General features: G+C 41.8%; 1 protein-coding gene across 1 annotated transcript in view; it reads right to left on the minus strand.

Moving 5' to 3' along the window:
• LOC126268057 (carboxypeptidase B-like) overlaps positions 1–21,223 on the minus strand; it is an 86,536-nt gene that overhangs the window by 36,079 nt on the left and 29,234 nt on the right. The window contains exons 4-6 of the mRNA XM_049973491.1: positions 16,625–16,930; positions 6,982–7,069; positions 951–1,096 (exon numbers count right to left, since the gene is read on the minus strand). Coding sequence (XP_049829448.1) covers positions 951–1,096; positions 6,982–7,069; positions 16,625–16,930 — 540 coding nt within the window. The remainder of the gene's footprint in view (positions 1–950; positions 1,097–6,981; positions 7,070–16,624; positions 16,931–21,223) is intronic.

Genomic DNA, 21,223 nt, shown 5'->3' on the forward strand with positions numbered 1-21,223 from the left:
AGTATTTACATATGAATTTAAAATTCCATCCTGGTGAAGCTCTGGCGATTTAGCAGATGAGAGATAGGAAGTTTCAATAATGAAAAGACACTCTGTGCATATTAGAATGACCTTTGAAGACACACAAACACAACATCGTTTATGAGTGATCGGTGCACTTTCACATAACTGAGACAGTTAATTAACAGAATTATCGCTTTTGCTCCCTGAACAGCCTTGTGCTGTACTCCCCACATGTAACTCTGTTGTATGCTGCTGCTGCTGGTGACGTAACTGGAATCTTGGAGGGGGAATGCACAGCAGTGACAGTCTGCTCAGAGCGTTATGTACAGGTGCTGAAGACATTCTGTCGACCAGAATTGTGGATGTGCCTGATGCACACAGAACTTTCTGCTTTCAAAAGGATGATGAAACATCACAGACTTCAAATGCATCCATAACAATTGTGAGTAACATTTTCCTTGGACTCTTCATTACTCGTTTACGTGAATCCAATTGTGGCTTAATCCTTTGGGGGTATTTGAAATGGTTTGTCTGTGTTCACAAATCCAAAGTTTAGTGGAACTAAAAGCTAGTATTAAAAGAAGTGGTGTGTTAGATTGATCAATGATTCTTTGCTTGAGTTGTGAGCAACTTATGGCAGAGAATTGAAAATTGTATTCAGGATAACAGTCGACACTTCATCGACATAACTTTTCTTAAGTGACTCTATAAATCAAATATATATATATATATATATATATATATATATATATATATATATATATATATATTTCTTGAAAAAAAAAAAGAAAACGTACTGCCATTTATTTCAAAACTGTCCATTCTCCATTCCCCCAGGTCACTTATTTTTTATTAAGACTGTTCATTTGTTCAGTATTAAATTAAAATATACTGTTTACCAAATGGTTCGTTACATGTCTTCGGAACAGTGGTACATTATTACTTACGGCACCATAGCTGTGGAACGTAAGGTAAAGCTTGATGCGATCGATGTTCCTGTTGATGTGGTTCCTCAGGTAACTGGTCTCCACCTCGGAGAAATCCATAGGCCCGGCATAAGTGTCAGAACAGGGGTCGCTGCTGGAGCCCGTCTCTGAAACAGCAGAAATGTACAGCTTGCAGATTAATACATATCACTGTCTGTGATCAAAGAAGTCTAACTCGAGTCCACAGCATATACCACTCAGGTTATCTACTGACGTAGCTCTGAGCTGGGAGGACACTAGTTTCAATCCTGGTCTGGAAGAAAATGTAGTCAGCAGTAACTGGCCAGGAATGGAAGGAGATATTGCGACTTCCATATGACCACTCATAGAGTAGAGGGAGGATGTGTGCATATGTGTAGATGCGAGAAGTAGCCATACGGTTTTCATTATTGCTCAAAAAAGGTCATGTATTCACCTTTCCCATGTTGACGCTCTTCTTTCCTTCTGTGCTTGCTCAGAAAAAACTAGACCGATATCCCACTTTATTAAGGCAGTGTTTGTTTAGTTTTACTTTACCCAAACATATTCCAGCATCTTTGTGCTATGTTGAGTGAATTTTTTTTATTTCTCGATCAGAAAAGTATTGTGATATTATAACATTTGCATTTCAGCTTAAAGTTACTCGTATTTTTATATGTAAAGGAGTGAAAACTATCATCAGTTTTTTGGATTGATTTACATATACAATTTAGGACACCCATTACATAACTAAGACAAGGAATATTACATGTTTATGCTGTGGCGAAAACTAAGTCCAGAATATTAGAGTGAACAACAAATATTTACATAGTTTCATTCATCCCTTACACAATGGTAACAAGTTATTTTAGTTTGATAGCTTCACAACTACCATAAACAACAAACCGTTTTCTATTATTCTACTCCAAAATTCGTTTCCTACCGAAAATCGCATTGTTTGGCATTTTAAATGTGTTTTCGGGTTCTGTAGACTTGTCTTCCCTTATTTTGGATTTGTTAATATACTTATTGCCTCTGTTACTGTAAGTTGTGCTGGTTACACATGCGTTTTTGTTCATTATGTCACAAAAACACAAGGTTTCAATGGACATTTAAAATGTTAGTGAGTCTGTATTTTGCTTATTTGTTTCGTTGTGCGCATATTAGATGGCTGGAGCGTGAGTTTCTAAGTACTGTTATTATTCAGGGTACTTACTGTATGTGTGTGTTTATGTGTGATGTGGATCGTTGAGGTGGGAAGGTAAGGTTCCTTACATAGCTCTTCTATAGCAGGAAATACCGTTTTACTGCATTACAGAGTGATATTTATTCATTCAGTATTTTTTTCTGAGGATCATGCTCTTCGGCCATTAATTTTTGGAGCAAGTTGTTGCTGATTTTAGGGTGGTGATGGTTCAAATGGCTGTGAGCACTATGGGACTTAACTTCTGAGGTCATCAGTCACCTAGAACTTAGAACTACTTAAACCTAACTAACCTAAGGACAGCACACACATCCATGCCCGAGGCAGGATTCAAACCTGCGACCCTAGCGGTTGCGCGGTTCCAGACTGTTGCGCCTAGAACCGCTCGGGCACCCGGCTGGCTTAGGGTGGTGATTCTGTGCCATTAGGTGCTCTGCAAATGTTAGGTGAGAGCTGTTAATTTTTAATGATCTTGAATTTTGTGCCCATCTGGTTCTGAAGTTCCTGCATGCTTCGCGCACAAATACAGAATGGCAGAAATAGCATGGTTAATTGACAGACACATACTGGCAATCTTTATCATTGTTAGTGATTTGTCTTACAAGTTCGTTCTGTAATGTGCTGCTTGTTCTATATGCTATGATGAGCCCCTCTATGTTTAGTATGTTTCCTGCCCACTATGGAACTGGTTTTTGTTTGTCATTGCGTGCCATTTGTAGCTTACTGTCTGCTAATATGTTGCATATTGTTTTGTGTCTGTCTGAGTGCGTGTTTCATGATCATATGTTATCTGTTGATGTACTTTGTTGTTTACATTATCTACTGTTTTCGTATCATTGCTACTCTCTAGTACTCTCTGAAGCTGGGCTATTAAAATGTTTTGTGTGGCTAGATGGTTTGTGCACAGTTCTTTCAAAGATTTTTTTTTTTTTTTTTTTTTTTTTTTATGAACCATAAATATGCTGAATCTTTGAATGGGTGTTGGAATGTACGCCCTGCAACAATCGTCTGAGGGGTCTAGGCTGAAGCACATTCCTTGGATAATTTCTTCATTCTGGAAGGCACAATAGACCAACGCAAGTATGTATCTACCCTTGGGGAGCATGTCTACCTCTACATGCAGTTTGGTTTTTCTTCGCACTATAGCACCTACCAGCAGAATAATGCAACTTGTCATGCAGCTCACAGTGTACACGTGTGGTTCGAACAGCGACAGGATAAGGTTACTGTATCCCCCCAGCAAGTAAACTCCCCAGGTTTAAACCTACTGAAGAATCTATAGGACCAGCTCCATCGGTCTGTTCAGGCAATTGATGCTCAACCGCGAAACCCAGTGCAGCAGGCCACAGGACTGGAATCGCCATGGCCCCACATCCCTGTCAGAACCTTCCAGAAACTCACTGACTCTCGTCTTGCACATCTCGTAGCAGTCCGTGCTGCAAAATGTGGTTATTCAGGCTTTTGACGAGACATTTTATACGAAAGTTACAGCTACCAATAACAAGTACATGTCCTCCACTGGGGAAACAAAGACGGAAAACAGAGTGTCTTAGAACCCCCAGGAGATCAATAAACATTTGGCACACAGTCCTTATTTATCTAATTCTTCCCATACTGCCTCCTGCTTCCTAGTCTTCTGCTTTCCCCTACATTTATTTAAATGTGACTGTCTATGTGCTCCATATACTCTGTTGTTTGACTATATGTACATGTTCCCTACAGTAAGATTAATTATTCAAATCACTGACACATGGTTTAGATAAAGTACTTCCTGTCAATATTTTCAGTTACATCTCTTATTCTGTAGTAACTGAAGCTTCCATAAATAAAACTTTATCAAACTATTTCTCAGTACTGTTAATTTCTATTTATTCTATTTTATGTTATTGAAATGGTTAATTTCATTTAATTTTTATACAGACGAATAGACTGTTTAATCACGTCTATACACATACGCACACAGACACAGAAACACACACACACACACACTCACACACACACACACACACACACACAAGTACATTTACTTTTTATGTTTGATCTTAATGTTTCCTGTGTCTTGTTGTTGTTGTGGTCTTCAGTCCTGAGACTTGTTTGATGCAACTTGCATGCTACTCTATGCTGTGCAAGCTTCTTCAGCTCCCTGTACCTACTGCAACCTAAATCCTTCTGAGTCTGTTTAGTGTATTCATCTCTTGGTCTTCCTCTACGATTTTTGCCCTCCACGCTGCCCTCCAGTACAAAATTGGTGATCTCTTGATGCCCCAGAACATGTCCTACCAACCGGTCCTTTCTTCTAGTCAAGTTGTGCCACAAGTTCCTCTTCTCCCCAATTCTATTCAATACCTCTTCATTAGTTACATGATCTGCCCATCTAATCTTCAGCACTCTTCTGTAGCACCAAATTTCGAAAGTTTCTATTCTCTTCTGGTTTAAACTATTTATCGTCCACGTTTCACTGCCATACATGGCTACACTCCATAAAAATACTTTCAGAAACGACTTCCTGACATTTAAATCTATACTCGATGTTAAAAAATGTTTCTTCTTCAGAAACGCTTTCCTTGCCATTGCCAGTCTATATTTTATATCCTCTCTACTTCAAACATCATCAGTTATTTTGCTCCCCAAATAACAAAACTTATTTACTACTTATGTGTCTCATTTCCTAATCTAATTCCCACAGCATCACCTGACTTAATTCGATCACATTCCATTATCCTCCTTTTGCTTTTGTTGACGTTCATCTTATATCCTCCTTTCAAGACACTGTCCATTCCGTTCAGCTGCTCTTTCTGGTCCTTTGCAGTCTCTGACAGAATTACAGTGTCATCGGTGAACCTCAAAGTTTTATTTCTTCTCCATGGATTTTAATTCCTACTCCGAATTTTTCTTTTGTTTCCTTCACTGCTTGCTCAATATACAGATTGAATAACATCGGGGTTAGGCTACAACCCTGACTCACTCCCTTCGCAACCACTGCTTCCCTTTCATGTCCCTCAACTCTTATAACTGCCATCTGGTTTCTGTACAAATTATAAATAGCTTGTCGATCCCTGTATTTGACCTCTGCCACCTTCAGAATTTCCATGTACATTTTCTTTGTATTTACAAAATATTTAGCTTTAAAAAGTTACGATTCCACCATCAAAGAAGAGATTTACTTTGTATTTACAGCTCACTCAGCAAGTGTAATATATTTTGAATGCTGTTCAGCAGCAATACACACTTATGTGATCAAAAGTATCCGAACACCCCCAAAAACACTTGTTTTTCATATTAGGTGCACTGTGCTGCCACCTACTTCGAGCTACTCCATATCAGCGACCCCATTGGGCATTAGACATCGTAAGAGAGCAGAATGGGTGGCTCCGCTAGACTCACGGACTTCGAACGTGGTCAGGTGACTGGATGTCACTTGTGTCATACGTCTGTACGCGAGATTTCCACACTCATAGACATCCCTAGGTCCACTGTTTCCGATGTGATTTGTAAATTTATGGTAAGATCTTACGGAAAGAAACTGCTTAGGTCATCCGCCCCTTAGCTTACACACTCCTTAAACTAAATCAACCCTAAGTTACGCTGTGGACAACACACACACCGATGCCCTAGGGAGGACTCGAACCTCCGACGGTGGATTCGATGTGATAGTGAAGTGGAAACGTGAAGGGACACGTACAGCACTAAAGCGTACAGGCCAATCTCGTCTGTTGACTGACAGATACCGCCGACAGCTGAAGAGGGTCATAATGTGTAATAGGCAGACATCTTTCCAGACCATCACACAGGAATTCGAAAATGCATCAGGATCCACTGCAAGTACTATGAGAGTTAGGCAGGAGATGACAAACTTGGATTTCATGGTCGAGCAGCTGCTCATAAGCCACACGTCACGCCGGTAATTGGCCAACGACGCCTCGCTTGGGGTAAGGAGCGCAAACATTGGACTATTGATCAGTGGAAAGACGTTGTATGGAGTGACGAATCACTGTAAACAATGTGGCCATCCGATGGCAAGGTGTGGGTATGGCGAATACCGAGTGAATGTCATCTGCCAGCATGTGTAATGCCAACCGCAAAATTCGAAGGCGGTGGTGTTATGGTGTGGTCGTGTTTTTCGTGGAGGGAGCTTGCACCTCTTGTTGTTTTGCGTGGCACTATCACAGCACAGGCCTACATTAATGTTTTAAGCACATTCTTGCTTCCCACTGTTGAAGAGCATTCGGAGCTCGCGATTGCATCTTTTAACACGATCGAGCACCTGTTCATAAAGCACGGAGTGTGGCGGAATGGTTACACGGCAATAACATCCCTCTAATCGACAGGACTGTGCAGAGTCCTGATTTGAATGCTAAAGAACACCTTTGGGATGTTTTGGAATGCCAATTTCTAGCCAGGCCTCACCGATCGACATCGATACCTCTCCTCAGTGGAGCACTCTGTGAAGAATGGGCAGCCATTCCCCAAGAAACCTTCCAGCCCCTAATTGAACGTATGCCTGCGAGAGTGGAAGCTGTCATCAATTCCAGTATTACCAATGGATGGCGCCACGAACTTTTATGTCATTTTGAGCCAGGTGTCGGGATACTTTTGATCACATAGTATATCTTGTTTGACAATGAAGGCCAGTTACGCTCTGACACTCGTTTTGTAAGTAGAAAACCGGTTACGCAATAACTTAATACTCTACATTATCCAAAATTTTGTGCTTTTCATTTGTAAGGCTAACAAGGAATTCCCACTATGGTCCTTAGAATTAGTGTTTAGTGTGTTTGAGTCGTAGGCAATAAAATGAAAATTTCATATGCTGTATGAAATTGCTCTTACCATTCCAGTGAAAATTAAAGTTCCTGTTACCGTCTACTCCAACGCATGATACGATTTCGGTAGATCGGGTCTTCCTCCACATACGCTCCTGCAACAATAAAAGTGCAAGTAAGTAGAGATACGTATATAAGTCTACGAGGCCTGAGTAGAAGCAGTTGCGCTCGCTAATGGGGAAATTTTAGTCCATTTCTCCTATAAAATACTGATATTCACTATAGAAGGAAATATAATTCGAAACGTTGCTCCAGAGCTTATGATAGATTTATGCAGTAGCAGCCTTTTTTTTTTATCATTACAGTGTGCCCAAGGCGTTCGGTAACGGCGCTACTTATGTAAATAAACAGGTTTGCTAACTGTAATTGCTTGCTGTTTTCTTCTTTTCAAGAATCAAGTTGTATTTTGTACACAGCCATTTTCTCAGAAAAGTGGTTTCGGCAAAAAAAGGAGTTTTTATTGCAAATGCTATTGATACCGAGGCTCTATGCTTTTTTGTGATAGTACAAGTACAGAAATAAAGCATTAGGTTTTTGACAAGTAGAACTGATAGTACAAGTACAGAAATAAAGCATTAGGTTTTTGACAAGTAGAACTGTACTCTAAATGAAACAATAAGTTCACTGTTACCAGTCACTGTTTATTTGTTTCCACGACGCGTTTCGAAGGTTTAAACCTCCATCATCAGGTGGATATACATAATTTAATATGGCATTTGTGTGTATGTGTTGTGTTACGATTTCTTAGGAGGAAGTTGTGACACTGTCTAGTGGAGAAAACAAAACAGTATTTCAGAACTTGGTCTGTTTTGACAAAAATTGAACTTGTATCTAGCAGTAAACATAAATTAAGTAAGATAAAGTACCTCCAGTGGTCACAGGATCTTTTCACAGTCGTAACACATCACATGAACACTATCATATTGTAACACAACACATACACACAAATGCCATATTAACTGATGTATATCCACCTGATGATGGAGGTTTAAACCTTCGAAACGCGTCGTGGAAACAAATAAACAGTGACTGGTAACAGTAAACTTATTGTTTCATTTAATGTCAATAACAGTCACGGTAAAGCCTAACCTAAAAATGTTCGCATTTAAAGAACTGTACTCAACAAAAGCCAGTTTTAATATCTTATAAATTGGGCTCCACATGGAAGCTCAGTTTGACACGAAGGCCATGAGGGAGACTAAGGCATGTTTCAACGGCTTTCTTCATAGTTTTGCATCTGGATCAGGTCTAGAAACATGCAACAGAGTTTCAACAAGACAATAGTGCTGAGAACTCTTAAAAACGGCACTTAGAATGTTTTTCGTTTCTACTCTTCATTTGTATAGAGATAACCAAACAAACAATCTTGGTGGAACATGATTTTGGAGCCAGCGACCGCCCCATTATCTGAATGGTCAGCGCATCTAACTGCAATGCAGCGGGCCAGGTTGGATTCCCGACCAGGTCCGAGATTTTCTCCGCTGGGAGACTACGTGTGTTGTTGTGCTCATCGTCATTTCATCATCATCGACAAGACTGTCGCCCTTGTGGCGTCAACTGAAATGACTTGCAACTCGGTGGCCTAAGTTCTCAAGGTGGGGACTCCTGGGCATCAATGCCAGACGACCATTTCATTTCATGGTTTAGTGGGCTGCTAAGAAGAAAGTCTAACATTTCGGGGCAAAATTATACAGACGCTAGAGAATCCAAAACTGAAAATTTTCGCACAGGAAGTCAATAGTTTGATATTAATATTTCGATGTGACGTGTTGAATGACGAATGCCTGTGAGACACTAGCATGTTAAGTGCGTAATTTTATAGTAAACACCTCTCTGCCTCATCGACGTTAGTAGTGCTGTTTGGTAAAATAATAATCAGGAATCTGCGATGGAGATCTACAGTAGCGACAGGTTGTCAAAGACTCGTTACAGAAATCTGGAAATCTGTAAATCTGTATTTAATGTATGATGCAGGAAAACAGCATGAAAGTGTTTTGTAACAAGTATCGTCCTAAATATTTGTTTCCATCAGTCTTCTGACTCGTTTGATGCGGCCCGCTACGAATTCCTCTCCTGTGCTAACATCTTCATCTCAGAGTAGCACTTGCAACCTACGTCCTAAATTATTTGCTGGATGTATTCCAATCTCTGTCATCCTCTACAGTGTTTGCCCTCTACAGTCGCCTCTAGTACCATGGAAGTCATTCCCTCATGTCTAAACAGGTGTCCTATCACCCCGTTCCTTTTCCTCATCAGTGTTTTCCACATATTCCTTTCCTCACCGATTCTGCGCAGCACCTGGTCATTTCTTACCTTATCAGCCCACCTAATTTTCAACATACGTCTGTAGCACCACATCTCAAATGCTTCGATTCTCTGCTGTTCCCGTTTTTCCACAGTCCAAGCTTAACTACCATACAATGTTGTCCTCCAGATGTACATTCTCAGAAATTTCCTCCTCAAATTAAGGCCGATATTAGATAGTAGTAGACTTCTCTTGGCCAGGAATGCCCTTTTTTCCATTGCTAGTCTGCTCTTGATGTCCTTGCTTCGTCCGTCATTAGTTATTTTACTGCCTAGGTAGCAGAATTCCTTAACTTCATCTACTTCGTGACCATAAATCCCGTTGTTAAGCTTCTCACTGTTCTCATTTCTACAAATTCTCATTAGCTTCGTGTTTCTTCGATTTACTCTCAATCCAAACTCCTTACCCATTAGACTGTTCATGCCGTTCAGCATATCATGTGATACTTCTTCACTTTCAGTCAGGATAGCAATGTCATCACCGAATCGTATCGTTGATATACTGTCACCTTGAATTTTAATTCCACTTCTGGACCTTTCTTTTATTTGCATCATTGCTTCCTCGATGTACAGATTGAACAGTAGGGGCGAAAGGCTACATCCTTGTCTTACACCCTTTTTAACGCCACCACTTCGTTCCTGGTAGTCCACTCTTATTATTCCCTCTTGGCTATTGTACATATTGTATATGACCCATCTCTCCCTCTAAATCACCCCTACTTTTTTCAGAATTTCGAGCATCTTGCACCATTTCACACTTCGACCGCTTTTTCAAGGTCAACAAATCCTATGAACGTGTCTTGATTTTTCTTTAGTCTTGCTTCCATTATCAACCGTAATGTCACAATTGCTTGTCTCGTGCTTTTACCTTTCCTAAAGCCGGACTGATCCTCATCTAGCGCATTCTCAATTTTCTTTACCATTCTTCTGTATATTATTCTTGTAAGCAGCTTGGATTAATGAGCTGTTAAGCCGATTGTGCGATAATTCTCGGACTTGTCAGCTCTTGCCATCTACGGAACTGTGTGGACGATGCTTTTCCGAAAGTGAAAAGACTCATACATTCTACACACCAACGTGAATAGTCGTTTTGTTGCCACTTCCCCCAAAGATTTTAGAAATTCTTATGGAATGTTATCTGTCCATTCTGCATTACTTGATCTTAAGTCCTCCAAAGCCATTTTAAATTGTGATTGTAGTACTGGATCCCCTGTCTCTTCTAAATCGACTCCTGTGTCTTCTTCTATCACATAAGACAAATCTTCCCCCTCGTAGAGGCTTTCAGTGTATTCTTTCCAACTATCTGCTCTCTCTCTCCTCTGCATTTAACAGTGAATTCTCTTTGCACTCTTAATTTTATCACCCTTGTGTTTAATGTCATCGAAGATTGGTTTGACTTCCCTGTACTCTGAGTCAGTTCTTCCGACACTCATTTCTTTTTCGATGTCTTCACATTTTTCCTGCAGCCATTTCGTCTTAGCTTCGCTGCGCTTCCTATTTATTTCATTCATCAGTGACTTGTATTTCTCTACTCCTGAGTTTCCCGGAACATTTTTGTAGTTCCTCCTTTCATCGATCAATTGAAGTATTTCCTCTGTTACCCATGGTTTCTTCTCAGTTACCATGTCTGTATCTATGTTTTCCTCCCAACTTCTGTGATGGCCCTTTTTAGAGGTGTCCATTACTGTTCAACTGTACTGCATATTGAGTTATTACTTGTTGCTGTATCTGTAGTCTTCGAAAACTTCAACCGTATCCCGTCATTCTTTAGTATTTCCGTAACCCACTTCTTTGCGTATTGATTCTTCCTGACTAATATCTTAAACTTTAGCCTAATCTTCATCACTACTATATTGTGATCTGAGGCTATATCTGCTCCTGGGTGCACCATACAATCCAGTATCTGATTTGGGAATCTGACCATGATGTCATCTAACTGAAATCTTCCCGTATCACTCGGCCTTTCCCAAGTATACCTCCTCCTCTTCTGATTCTTGGACAGAGTATTCGCTATTACCGGCTGAAAATTGTTACAGAACTAAATTAGTCTTCCCCCTTCTCATTCCTTGTCCAAGCACATATTCTCCTTTATCCTTTCCTTCTACTCCTTCCCCTACGACTGCATTCCAATCCCCCATGACTATTAGATTTTCATTCCCCTTTTCATACTGTATTACCCTTTCAATATCCTCATACACTTTTTCTCTCTCTTCATCTTCAGCTTGCGACGTCGGCATGTATACCTGAACCATCGCTGTCGGTGTTGGTTTGCTGTCGCTTCTGATAAGAACAACACTGTTACTGAAATGTTCACAGTATCACATTTTCTGCCATACCTTCCTATTAAAAACGAATCCTACCCCGTTTATTTCACTTTGTGTTGCTGTTGATATTACCCGATACTGATCTGACCAGAAACCCTTGTTTTCTTTCCACTTCACTTCACTGACCCCTAACATATCTAGATTGAGCCTTAGCATTTTCCTTTTCAGATTTTCTAGTTTCCCTACCACGTTCAAACTTCTGACATTCCACTTCCCGGCTCGTAGAATGTTATCCTTTTGTTGATTATTCAATCTTTTTCTCACGGTAACCTCATCTTTGGCAGTCTCCTTCAGGACATCCGAATGGGGGACTATTCCGGAATCTTTTGCCAATGGAGAGATCATCATAACACTTCTTCAATTACATGTCACGTGTCCTGTGAATACACGTTACGTATCTTTAATGCGATGGTTGCCATTGCATTCTGCATCGTCATGCCGTTGATCATTACTGATTTTTCTGCTTTTAGGGGCAGTTTCCCACCCTCGGGACAAGGAAGTGCCCTGAAGTTTCGTCCAATACTCCACCCTGTTTGACAAGACCGTTTGCAGAATTAGGGTGACTTCTCAGAGCTGATCGTCTTCGGCCGCCAATGCTGATTATTAATCAAGTTTTAAGCAGCGGCGGGATTCGAACCCGGGACCGAAGACGTTTCGATTATGAGTCAAAGACACTAACCCTAGACCACATAATTTTTCATACAGTATTACTTAAGATGGTGTCACATCGCGTGGAAGAAGATTCATTAACAGCACGCATCGAAAAGTAAAACCGAGCGAGGTGGCGCAGCGTCGGCACACTGGGCTCTCATTTGGAAGGATGACGGTTCAAATCCCCGACCTTCCACCCGGATTTAGGTTTCCCATGATTTCCATAAATATCTAAAGGCAAATGCAGTGACGACTCGTTTGAAAAGAGCACAGAAGGTTTACTTTTATAACCTGAGCTTGTGTTCCTCCTCTAATGACCGGACTGTCGACGGTGCGTTAAACTCTAATTTGCCTTCCTTTCTTTCCGCCCGGCGGATTAGTGTCGGGGTCCGGTGTGCCGGACAGCCTGTTGATGGTTTTTAGGCGGTTTTCGATCTGCCTCTGCGAATGTGGGCTGTTTCCCCTTATTCCGCTTTAGTTACACTATGATGTCAGCGATCACTGCGCAAACACTGTCTCCACGTACCCGTACACCATACTTACTCTACCACGCAAACATTTTTGGTTACACTCGTCTGGTATGAGACGTTCCCGGGAGGGGGGGGGGGGTGTTCACTGGGGCCGAACCCCGAACCGCAAAATAACACCTACATCCACACATTTACATACATATTCAGAAAAGCACTGTGAAGTGCATGCCGGAGAGCGCTTAGCTTGGCACTACACTGATGAGCCGAAACATTATGACCACATCCTTAATAGCTTGTTTATCAATCTTTGGAACGAAATACGTCACTCATTGGTCTGACTGTTTGGTGGTAAGTTAATGGAGATATGTGACATTAGATTTCTACCTACAGGTCACATAATTCGCGTAAATGACGAGCCGCTGATTTGCGCACTTGATGATGGCAGCCGATAGTGACCCAGAAGCGTGTCATAGGATTTACATCAGGCGAATTTGTTCACCGAGACCTCAACGAGAGTTCATTATAACGCTCCTCAAGTCACTGTAGCACAGTCTCTGGCTCCGAGACACGGACGGTTATATTGCTGAAAGATGACAACGCCGTCAGCGAAGACATCAACCGTGAAGGCGTTCAGGTGGTTCGCAGCTGTCGGCGTGTATTCGACTATACCACAGGTCGCATGCAGGCGTAGGAGAATGTCTCCCATAGCATAATACAGCTCCCACCAGCCTGCGTACCGACGCACTGCACTTTTCGAGCCGCCGTTCTCCTCGATGACGGCATTTGTGGAGACGGCCAGCGACCTAGTGTAGTAAAACTGTGATTTACCCGAAGAGCTGACACGTTTTCATTGATTGACAGTCGAATCCCAATGGTTCCTTGCCAACTTCAATCGTAACTGGCGATGTCGTTGGCTCAACATGTGTGCAGAGAGCTCCATGTTCAGCATAGTACGATGAACGGTGTGCTCCGAAACACTTGCACCAGCGTTGTGCTCTGTCGGCAGAGATGCCGCGGGTCACCATCTATCCTTCTCTACAGAGCAGGCAAGCCTCGGAATACCACATTCTGTGAAGAGTCATGGAAGTCCAACCACTTAGCCCCCAGTGGTAGCTTCACTCTCCTCCTATCTCTTTCCATAGATGATCATTTCAGTAGCACGTTAACATTCCACTAGCTTCGCCGTTTCCGAGATACTCGTTCCAGGCTTTGCGTAATAATAATCTGCCCTTTTTAGGAGTCGTTTATCTCAATGAATTTCCCCGTTGCAGCCCATACCTTTGCTAGGGTGATCCACCGTGCGTGTCATCTCAGGTTACGTATTTTTGTGTCACGAGCCCGCAGCGACATCAGGCTGCAGCCATCGTTGCGATGGGCAGTGGTCAAAATGTTTTGGCTGATGAGTGTCTGTGCTTTGGTTCCTTCCCGTTGCTGACTTGCTTATGAGCGTGGTAAGGATGACTGTTTAAACGTCACTGGGTTTACTGTAAGAGGTCTTACCTTGTCTTCACGGGAGCGATTTGTAGGGGATAAAGAGAATACCTATACTTTTTGCTCAGTACTGGTTTTTGAAACTTTTTAGATAGACGTTCGGGGAAAATTTGTGTCTTTCTTCAAGCGTGTGCCAATTCAGTTTTTCCAAAGTTCCCGTGACGTTTTCTCGTTATTCAAACAAACGATTCATGTCGCCGTTATTTGCATACTTGTATTATTTCCTGTTAGTCCTATATAGTAAAGGTTCCACATACCTGACGAATATCCTAAGATCGGACGCACAATTGATTTGTAAGTATATTGCAAATGAAACAAAGTCTGACACGTCCTTTACATGTCCATACGAATCCTTTCCCCCAGTTATTTAGATGAGTTGTGGTATATTGATATTATAATCACGTTATACCACACTCTAATACAATAAATAAATAACAAAAGAATTGTTTAAAGGATATCAAATTTGCCATGACTGTAGAAGCTATTTTTATCACAATTGCCATTTCGGCCTTTAGGCCATTTTCAAGTGGAAGTGCAAAAGCGTTTACTTCACCACATGACAGACTTATCCTACATAGTAACATCAGACGAGTACTTCTGCAGTGAAAAGCCTATTTTTGACGATGACATGTATACATGACGGAGGCTTTTTAAGTTTGCCATGTGCTGAAGCAAAATATTTTGCAGTACCACTTGAAAATGGCGCAAAGGCCGAAGCCCGATTGTGAAATAAATAATTTCTACAATCAATGGCGAGTATGATGTCCTTTAAAATATTCTACAGGACTTTGAACCGTGACCATGAGAAGTTAAAAAATACGATTTTCGGCAGTATGTACCATCTGACCGATTTACGTCACGCCACATTGGCAACAAATCTGAAAATCAGATTAATTACAGCGTGCACAGAGGGGCTTTAGCAGTCATTTCTCCCGCAAATAGTACTCGGTTGGAATACGAAGAAAGCATAACATTCAGTACGATGTTAATTACCCTCTTCCATGCACTTAACTGTGTTTTACGGAGTGAGCATGAAGACGTAGGTACAAATGTCATTCGTAATGGAATCTTTTAGGGAAATGATCATCTGGGAAGACATTCTTTTCTGAACTGTTTGTATAATGGGAAAACCGTAAATTTCACAGTAATTGCATTAAACAAACATTGATTATCAACTATGCACCACCGTCTAATAAACTTAAAAAAAGAAAAGGAAGAAAGAAAGAAAGTGCACACATCGCCAAGGAATTATCCGGATGGCACGGAAACGGTAGATGTGATGTATTTGCACTGAAAACAAATGATAACAGATTCAAAAATTGAATGATTTATTCAGTTTAATCAAAAGAAAGAGCTTCACAAATAGAGCAAGTTAATAACGGATTGGACAACGTCCGTCCCTTACGTAAGCTTGATGATGACTGACATGAAATCAACGGATGGCCTCTCGAGGCATTCCGTGACAAAGTCGGAACAATTTGAGCGTTAGATCATCAAAATCCCGAGATGGTTGGAGAGCTTTGCCCATAATGATTCAAACGTTATCAGTTGGGGTAAGATTTGGCGACCTTGCTGGCCAATGTAGGGTTTTAAAAGTACAAAGACAAGCAGTAAAAACACTCACCATGTGTGGGCGGACGTAATCTTAAAATATTTAAAATTGTTTGTCACGAAGGGCAACAAAACGGAGCTCAGAATATCGTCGACTTACCGCCGTGCTGTAAGGCTGCGAGTGACAACCAAAAGGATCTTGCTATGAAAAAACAAAAACAAAAAAAGGCACACTAAATCATTATCCCTGATTGTCGGGCTCTATGGGGGTGACATTCAGGTTGGTATGCCACCGCTGTCTGTGGCGTCTCCAAACACGGCTTTGCTGGTTATAGACAGTTCCCTCCAACCATCTCGGCATGTGACGATCAAAAGCGCCATTTCGACATAATTTGGCACGATACCCTTCAAGAGGACAATCAACAACTCTATCAATCAATGCCAAGCCGCGTAACTGCTCGCGTAAGGGTCAGAGATGGACCACCGCGTAATTGACTTGCGCAATTTGTGTAGAACTTTCTCTTCAGTAAATGGCTCTGAGCATTATGCGATTTAACTTCTAAAGTCGTCAGTCGCCTAGAACTTAGAACTAATTAAACCTAACTAACCTAAGGACATCACACACATCCATGCCCGAGTCAGGTTTCGAACCTGCTATCGTAGCAGAGGCTCGGTTCCAGACTGTAGCGCCTAGAACCGCACGGCCACTCCGGCCGGCTTGCTCTTCAGTAAATGATTCAAATTTTCTGAAATGCACGTACATCACATCTACCGATTTCTACCCCATCGAGGTAATTTCTTCGTGACGCCCCTTAAAGTGTATAAATATAAGTTTCCCTATAGTTTCTGGAGTCTTTACCGTTGTGAAGGTGTACTCGTAACCATCAGGGTTGATCACGGGGATGATGTGCCAGTCGACGCTCTCTGTGAGGGCGCTTTCTTCGGCGTTCTCGACCAGCTGGTTGATGACGTAGAGGGCGGCAGCTGGCGCTATCCACTCCCTGGCGTGGATACCCGCGTCGATCAGTATAACAGGCCTGGTGTCGTCACCTCCGGAGGAGATCTTGATGATACCTAGGTCGCGGCCCGCATAGCTATTCCCGATGGACTCTACTGTCACCGTGTCGGAGTAGTTGGAAGCCAGATCCGACAGGTATTGTAGAATCTGTAACACCAAATTAGAGTTTAATAACTGATTAAAGAAGTGTTGTTTGATAGTCATTATGCCGTTTGTGTGGGTACTTAACCACAAATATATGTTATTCTATGACATTGCTACAAAACATTGTTGCTTATTACTTATGAATACTGTAATGTTAGCCAAGTAGTCATGAAACATCACATGTTAAACTTATAATCGTAGGGGAAATCGACACAGTTCTTTCCAACTAATAAACAGACATGCAATCAAACAAGATGAGGAAGTGCAAAGCTCGTTGCCTTCACTGAATAATAAGAGAATGATCGTTGAGTTTGGCCCTTACGGACAACTGTAATACCGTCACAGTGAGATCAATAAGTTCAGGTATGCAACTGATTATATATATTCTCTGTGGTCGCCTAACAACGGAGAAGTTGTAGGACAGTTTAAGGGATCTCGATATAAATCAAGCCCGAGAATAACAGATTTTCATTTGCTCCAGTTATTGGATATCGGTACAATACACGAGTAGTTTAACTCACAGTATCATTTTCTAAAAATTTGGATTGAATGCACACAAAAAAGACTCTAACACTGTTGGGAAGTACGAAATTATATGGTAGACTGCATGGGGAAAACTCAACAATTTACCCTTTTCTGGGCAGCTCACATGTTCAACGTCCATGAGACAAAATCACAAATTATAATCAAAAGAGGAATTCTACTTGCATGCCACAAAAAGTAAGAAGCTAGCTGCTCAGAGTACAGATTGTACTACTGCAGGAAATTACGTTTCACCAAAATCATCAAAACACCTATTAGCAGTAGACAGCAGTTGAGGAAAAGGGGGGGGGGGGGGAACTTCGTTGTCTGTCCTCAACCCTCTACTTTCAAAAATCTCCGCATGGATGGTGCGACTCAAAGCAGCTGGAAATGTGATGGGTGAGAATATAGCTTATTTCATGAAAAAACAAGGAAATGCAGCACAGACTTTGTGCCCTCGGTGTGCAAAACCGACATTAACAAACATGAAGTTGTTAGTGGCCTAGATCAGTGTTTTCTCAATTGGTCGGGCTCTTTGCGCCACGCACAGTGGCGGTTCTACTAAAGCCAACCGCTTGAGCACAGTTTTGGAGCAAACAACCTTCTTTTTCACACTGGCTGGGCGGCGCCATGGAACCTCGACCTTCGATGTTTGTCCAGAAAAGGTAAGAATATCATAATCAATTATTCTCTGGGGACAGCCGTGACAGCACGGTATCCCCTGGTCTCAGATAGGTCTTTCACTGGAGCTTTCCATCCGCCCGTCTGGGGAAGCTCGCCTCTCCTAATAAAATTCTCTGACTGCCTTCTGCCGACAACAGGACTGTGAGACCGCACTTGGAGTGCACCTAGCCAGCGCGATAAATGCAAAGCGTTCCTCCCAAGCTCATAGGTCCCGTACCACCAATAAAATAATCACGAAAAAGTGGTGGAAAATGTAAGAATATAGCTTCTCGATATGTGGCAGTAATGTCACAATGTGCTCCTTATGTGCTATTGCCGCCTTTGACTTGCAGATCAGTCTGGGGATCGCTGAATATTAATTGTGAATTGTGGTAAATGGTATTTAACATCGTTTCTGAGAGGAGACTCAAAACTTTTTGATAGATACTGCAGATGTGTGACAGGCACTCAATCGTTAGCCTTACGTAGACATTATAACAGTCAAATAGTCACCGCCTTAGTCAAAGAAACGTTTTCATTTCATGCCCATGGTCATGATCCCAATCCTAGATATTTCCAGCCAAACGATCACTGGTGATATGATGTTGGAAGAAACAAACCGCAGCTGAGTAAAACTTCCGCACCAGTGAGAGAATTTTCTGAGTGGCCAAATATTATATAAGTTTACAACAAAAAATCTTGCTGTCTAGTTTTAAGTAGTAACATCAATAACAGAAAGAATAAACGTAACATTAACATTCATGCTGACTTCAATATTTATATGGTACTGATAACTCCATAAGTTTCCAAACAGTAAATTCATTCTACATAGTCTTTTTGTCAATTTTACTAGTTAGGGTTCCAGACGGGTTTTGATATACATATTACGTATTCATCAGAACAGCGTACATCGGTTACACATCGAATGAGGTTTGCTGTAAGACGACAGGTGCTTTACCACAACGTTTTTTATGGATTCGATGTCTCACGAAGACTGAACAATGTCTCTATAGCATTCACACCTGAGGCTGCCCTCTGACCAAAACACAAACCTTTTGTCTCCTGTTCCTTGTTACTGTCAGTTGATCTCCTTGTAGCATCGTCTTAGTTTCACTCACTCTTTGCTTTTATTGTGGGTGTTTGCTGTTTACATCATTAAGTCTTCCGTTGTATTTTGTTGGTGCGATGCCTCCATGTTAATTTTGATCCCTAAAATATTTTCTGTGTTGTCGTTATCAAAGCCAGTTTGTACTATTGTTCACATATATCTATTTGTTTCAGTCTCTTACAATTTCATTTAATGTTTCTGTTTTATCGTTGTCATTCTTAAGATCTGTAGGAGTCGCCCAGTGCCATTCTGGGAACCCCTACTATTTTGTGAGAATGCACACCGAGGAGTTGTGTGGCGTCATTAGATGCAGTAAAGCAGTAGTGAAGATTATTCCATTTATTACTCATAACACAAGTCGTTGCTGTGCCTTCTGCGATGGCTGATGACTACGTAATCTGGAGGGGAATCCGCTGAATTCCAACAGCAGACTCACGGCTGCTGAGGACGCTACATCAACCGGGATCCTGGACATTTCCAGCCAAATGTGGAGTGGCGTTATGTCTCTGATAGCCAAGGGAGGCTGTTTGCCGCCCGCTGGCGAGGTAGGCATGCCCTGTTGGTAGCCCTGCTTGGAGATTGCGGTGACCGCGACATGTCTGTTTGATTCAGGCGCCATTTTGCGGAGTACTCAGTCCCTCCCAGATCACTGCCTGTATTGTCGTCTCGGGAGGACCGCAGTGTCTAGTACCGTGATGTGTTGAATGCTCTATTTGGCCCGGCGGCTTTGTAGGCCGTAAGACTCGTGTAACGCTGGAATTTTAGGGCAGCTTCTGCCCTGGACTGGAGCCGTGTTGGTTGGCCCCCTGGACAACCCTTAGGCTAGGCGAAAATTGAGACGCGTATAGCGCGTGTGGCTCGAAGCAGCGTTTTTGTAACATCACAGGTTCAAATGGGACCGCGCAATTTGCGACGCGACGCGACTGGGACGCGACACGCGCCTGCGCCAGGTCGCGCCGCGTTGTGGTTGAGGCACAGTTTCTCGCGCCGCGCGTGGCGCCTGCCTCGCTGGCACCGTGGGAAATTTGAGGCGGGGAGCGGAAAAGTAGCCCGGCCATATGCTCACATCGGAACGGTGCATATGAGCAGCCCATACTATAAATTTTGCCTTACTGTGTACTAAATTTCATTGCCTTTGGGTACTGTTTCGTTTTTCGCCATTTAAACGCTCCATCTTTCGTCGTTAGTACATTATACTTTTCTGTTATTTATATATGCATAGTTTTGTTTTGTTTTTCTTCTGTCAAGAAAAATGCATACTTCAGTAACAGATGAGCCATTGGCCACTGGAATTGTATCATATGCCTCCGCGATGTTTTCAAATCGTAAGAAGGGACAGAGGGTAGTGAATAAGGAAGCAAGGAATATTATAAAATCATGTGAGTAAGAATCAAGGTAGAAAAGTAAAACAAGGTTATATTCTCGCTGCCTAGTATGCTGGCGTATCTGTACGATCTGTTACAAAAATTTAGAAAGGGATAATCTCCACAGGTGTGATCTCTTTGTTCTTGTGGTAAAAAGCGTCCAAGATCTGAAGTATAGAAGTTTCAGTGTTATTACTCTGATACAGATGTAATAATGTAATACGACAAACTGTATTACATGCATGTGAACATCACATTGCCACTGCAAGCTACAAACAGTAGAAGAGCAGACACAAATAACGATGATTTAATTGGTTCGCCGTGATGAGAAAAAGCATTTCAATTGTTGCATGCACATTATCAGCATTAATAAACCAATTATACAACAGCAGGCTACACAAATGAAAAAAATGGTCGGTATTATTACGTAAGTAGGAATATCCTAAAAGAGTGTTACGATTAGATATATTTAATTTGTTGAAATGTGCTGCTGACAAAGGCAGACCTACTTTCATGACAATGTTTTTCGAACTGTATCTCACAAGGCACACATGGCTAGCTTGTGCATTCCTGTCGCATTATCCTCCGCTGCTGACAATACACTGACCATTGTGTTGTGCGACAGGTCAGTTGTTTATT

Source organism: Schistocerca gregaria, chromosome 4 (genome assembly GCF_023897955.1).
Source record: "Schistocerca gregaria isolate iqSchGreg1 chromosome 4, iqSchGreg1.2, whole genome shotgun sequence".
NCBI classification, from domain to species: Eukaryota; Metazoa; Arthropoda; class Insecta; order Orthoptera; family Acrididae; genus Schistocerca; species Schistocerca gregaria.